This window comes from Siphateles boraxobius, unplaced genomic scaffold (genome assembly GCF_051911475.1).
Source record: "Siphateles boraxobius isolate OS27281-9 unplaced genomic scaffold, OSU_SipBor_1 8, whole genome shotgun sequence".
NCBI classification, from domain to species: Eukaryota; Metazoa; Chordata; class Actinopteri; order Cypriniformes; family Leuciscidae; genus Siphateles; species Siphateles boraxobius.
Window position 1 is genome coordinate 15686818 of NW_027509208.1, and position 4143 is coordinate 15690960.

A 4143-nucleotide genomic window follows, 5' to 3' on the forward strand; every position below is an offset into this window, starting at 1 on the left:
CATAGAGAGAAAGAGTTGAAAAAAAAAATGGTGGCGCTTTTAACCGCCTACTTGGATTTGAAGAACTGATTAGTTCCAAACACAGTCATTTGGGCGCTGGACTCCATTCACTTACATTGCTGCGCGTCGAGTTGTTCTAGAGGTAAGTTGCTGAAATATCGACCTCTTTTGAGAGGTTTTGTTGAGTTCTCAACGAGGCTGAAAATTACAACCCGACCCGATCCGGCCCGTGGCTTTTAAAGCCCGGACCTGATGTAACCCGACACATAAACATGATTTATCTGCCGGAACCAATTTTCTTTTCCTTTTTTTCCTTTTCTTTTTTTCAGAGGTAACGTAAGTTTCTGAAACATCGACCTCTTTTGAATTGTCAATTGTCTATATTCTATCAGAGGCCATTTGCAATGCTTATACTGGTCTTCATTTGTACATGCACAGCGTAATTTATCCCTCAAAAATTATAGGCTAAAACTTATCTAAGTAATATACTGTATTTCGTTGTTACCCTGCCTCTCCAAATGCAAAACTGACATTAACAAAATGCAATAATAGCTTAAAAAGTACTTGGGTGTGTGTTTTATTTTATATGTACCGTTCAATAATGCAATCGCCGCTGTCTGTCACAGTGTCTGGTTTGTTCCCTGGGTTCTTTCCCTGATCGTCACATTTCCTCATGTACTACATTTCCCATCATCCTGTTCTGTCACTCATCACTGATCATTACACACAGCTGTTCCCACTCACATTGTTTGCACTGGTCTATTTATACCCTGTCTGTTTCTGTGTTAGTTGTCGAGTCCTTGCTTAATGTCTGTTTGCACTGCAGAGTTTTTGTCTTGTTTTGTTTCTTGTTTATGGACTGCTTTATGGATTTTGAACCTTTGCCTGGCTAACGATGAATATGGATTACCCTAAATAAACGCTGCATTTTGATCTTACCTTTTTTGTGTGCATCCCGTGACAGAAGGACTCGACCATGTATAGATCAAGCAGTTCGGGAATCCATAACCCTCCTCCTATGAATGGGGGAGGAAGGGGACCACGGAGAGAAGGTTCGCAAACCTGGGAGGAAGCGCCCCGGTTAAACATCTTTCAATGTTTTGCTTTATGGGCCCATCAGACTGAGGAAGCTGCGGCGGCAAGATCTCCAGTGACAACTTCCGTTAGAGATGGTGAGTCGTTCGAGGGGACTCGTCTGGCCAAGTTCTCCGGAACTCGGGGAGGTTGCAGGGGAGGAGGTGGTCGACAAATTCCACGACACCGTCCTCCGCCCTGCCATGTTCCTGATCCGGAACCGCTGGTCTGGTCCATCACAAGACCCTGGTCGCGGGTTACGCCCAGCACGAGGCCATCACCGCGGTTTCCGTCCAGCACAAAGCCCTCATCGCTGGTTCCGCCCAGCACAAGTCTATCACCGCAGGTCCCATCCAGCCCAGAGACTTCTTCACCGCATGTCCCGTCTGCCCAGGCAGAGACTGTTGATGTCCCGTCTGCCCAGTCAGAGACTGTTCACGTTCCTGTTCACGTTCCGTCTGCCCAGTCAGAGACTGTTCACGTTCCGTCTGTCCAGTCAGAGACTGTTCACGTTCTGTCTGCCTTCATGGACCTGGACTATCTGGAGCGTCTGGCTCGGATCCTGGACATGTCCGTGTCTGCTGTTCCAGGGCCGGAGCCAGTGTCTGTTCCAGGGCCGGAGCCAGTGTCTGTTCCAGGGCCGGAGCCAGTGTCTGTTCCAGGGCCGGAGCCAGTGTCTGTTCCAGGGCCGGAGCCAGTGTCTGTTCCAGGGCCGGAGCCAGTGTCTGTTCCAGGGCCGGAGCCAGTGTCTGTTCCAGGGCCGGAGCCAGTGTCTGTTCCAGGGCCGGAGCCAGTGTCTGTTCCAGGGCCGGAGCCAGTGTCTGTTCCAGGGCCGGAGCCAGTGTCTGTTCCAGGGCCGGAGCCAGTGTATGTTCCAGGGCCGGAGGCAGAGCTGGAGCCAATGTCTGTTCCAGAGTCAGCGCCTGTTCCAGCACCAGAGCCAGTGTTTGTTTCTGTGTTTGTGTCTGTTCTTGTGACTGTTACAGTTCTTGTGTCTGTTCCTGAGCCGGTGTCTGCTGTACCTGAGCCGGTGTCTGCTGTACCTGAGCCGGTGTCTGCTGTACCTGAGCCGGTGTCTGCTGTACCTGAGCCGGTGTCTGCTGTACCTGAGCCGGTGTCTGCTGTTCCTGAGCCGGTGTCTGCTGTTCCTGAGCCGGTGTCTGCTGTTCCTGAGCCGGTGTCTGCTGTTCCTGAGCCGGTGTCTGCTGTTCCTGAGCCGGTGTCTGCTGTTCCTGAGCCGGTGTCTGCTGTTCCTGAGCCGGTGTCTGCTGTTCCTGAGCCGGTGTCTGCTGTTCCTGAGCCGGTGTCTGCTGTTCCTGCGCCTGAGTCACCGCCCTGGCCGCCCGAAGGGTCTTCACCGCCCTGGCCGCCCGAAGGGTCTTCACCGCCCTGGCCGCCCGAGGGGTCTTCACCGCCCTGGCCGCCCGAGGGGTCTTCACCGCCCTGGCCGCCCGAGGGGTCTTCACCGCCCTGGCCGCCCGAGGGGTCTTCACCGCCCTGGCCGCCCGAGGGGTCTTCACCGCCCTGGCCGCCCGAGGGGTCTTCACCGCCCTGGCCGCCCGAGGGGTCTTCACCGCCCTGGCCGCCCGAGGGGTCTTAACCGCCCTGGCCGCCCGAGGGGTCTTCACCGCCCTGGCCGCCCGATGGACTCTGTGTTTTGCCCTGGTTCCCGGTTAAGCCCTCACCCCTTGTTCCTGTCTCCCTTCACGGACCTGGCCCACCATCCCTCCCCCTGATCCTCCACCGTTCCACGTCTGGTAGCCGCTCCGTAGAGGGGGGGTTATGTCACAGTGTCTGGTTTGTTCCCTGGGTTCTTTCCCTGATCGTCACATTTCCTCATGTACTACATTTCCCATCATCCTGTTCTGTCACTCATCACTGATCATTACACACAGCTGTTCCCACTCACATTGTTTGCACTGGTCTATTTATACCCTGTGTGTTTCTGTGTTAGTTGTCGAGTCCTTGCTTAATGTCTGTTTGCACTGCAGAGTTTTTGTCTTGTTTTGTTTCTTGTTTATGGACTGCTTTATGGATTTTGAACCTTTGCCTGGCTAACGATGAATATGGATTACCCTAAATAAACGCTGCATTTGGATCTTACCTTTTTGTGTGCATCCCGTGACACTGTCTGTCCCATAGAAGAACACGACAGCCAGCGTATGTTTTGGAACTATTGGGGCTTACATGAACCACGTGGCAGCCAGAGCCATATAGAGAGAGAGTTGCGACAACGGAAGTTCTAAATGCTTGGTTGTCACGTGATTCGCGTAGACCTCAGATAGTTCCAGGAAGTGCTTCGACGCCAATTCAAATCGATGGAGTTAAAGAGCAGAACTGTGCTTTTTGGTAGTTTGTAGTCAATAAATGCGTTCGTTTACAATATGTATATAATACATTGACATTTGGATGTAGTATGTGTATGCAGTTACAGCAATATTGTTTTTAAAATATTAAAATCTGCTAATATTTAATGTTTATTGTGGTCAACCAGCGTTGCCTGCCTTTGTCCATATTTGTCCTGCCCATATTTTCTGGCTAACTTTACCTTGGTTAAAGACCGATTTGCAGTTGTTTTGAAGTATTTTTGTGTTCTTAAACATGTATGGGCCAGTTGTTCAAAACATTTAATCTGGATCAAAATGATCTGGATTTGGAAATCCCATTTTTTCCTATTCAGGATCAGGTAATCCGTCTTACTTTTATGCCGGTTTTTCAAAGCAACATTGGACTGGGTCACCCTGATCCAGATACACAGTTTTCAAGATTACCAAATCCGGATTACCAGTGCTCTAAATGGGACAACATATCCTTTAGCTATGTAAAGAACAGGTAGAAGAGCCAACATGGAGTCACTGTAAATGCTTCTTACTTTGAGACAAAACACAAAAATAACAAAAACATCCACTTCCATTCGTAAATTTCTTTTATGACCCCTCATCTGAGCCACAACAGATAAAAAAAAAAATACATTGTGGATATTTTGAAGATGTCATAAAAAAATTTTTTTGAATGAGGTCAAGTGCAAAATATAAATAAAAGTATATATACACCAAATGACACAAAAGT

General features: G+C 49.7%; 1 protein-coding gene across 1 annotated transcript; it reads left to right on the forward strand.

Annotated features, from left to right (window-relative positions):
- Positions 1-787: 787 nt before the first annotated feature.
- Positions 788-3177, forward strand: LOC143729646 (uncharacterized). The gene is made up of 2 exons (XM_077220987.1): positions 788-2125; positions 2249-3177. Exon 1 carries the CDS (start codon positions 1170-1172, stop codon positions 2049-2051), a length of 882 nt encoding a protein of 293 aa, XP_077077102.1. The 5' UTR covers positions 788-1169; the 3' UTR covers positions 2052-2125; positions 2249-3177.
- The last annotated feature ends 966 nt before the right edge of the window (positions 3178-4143 follow it).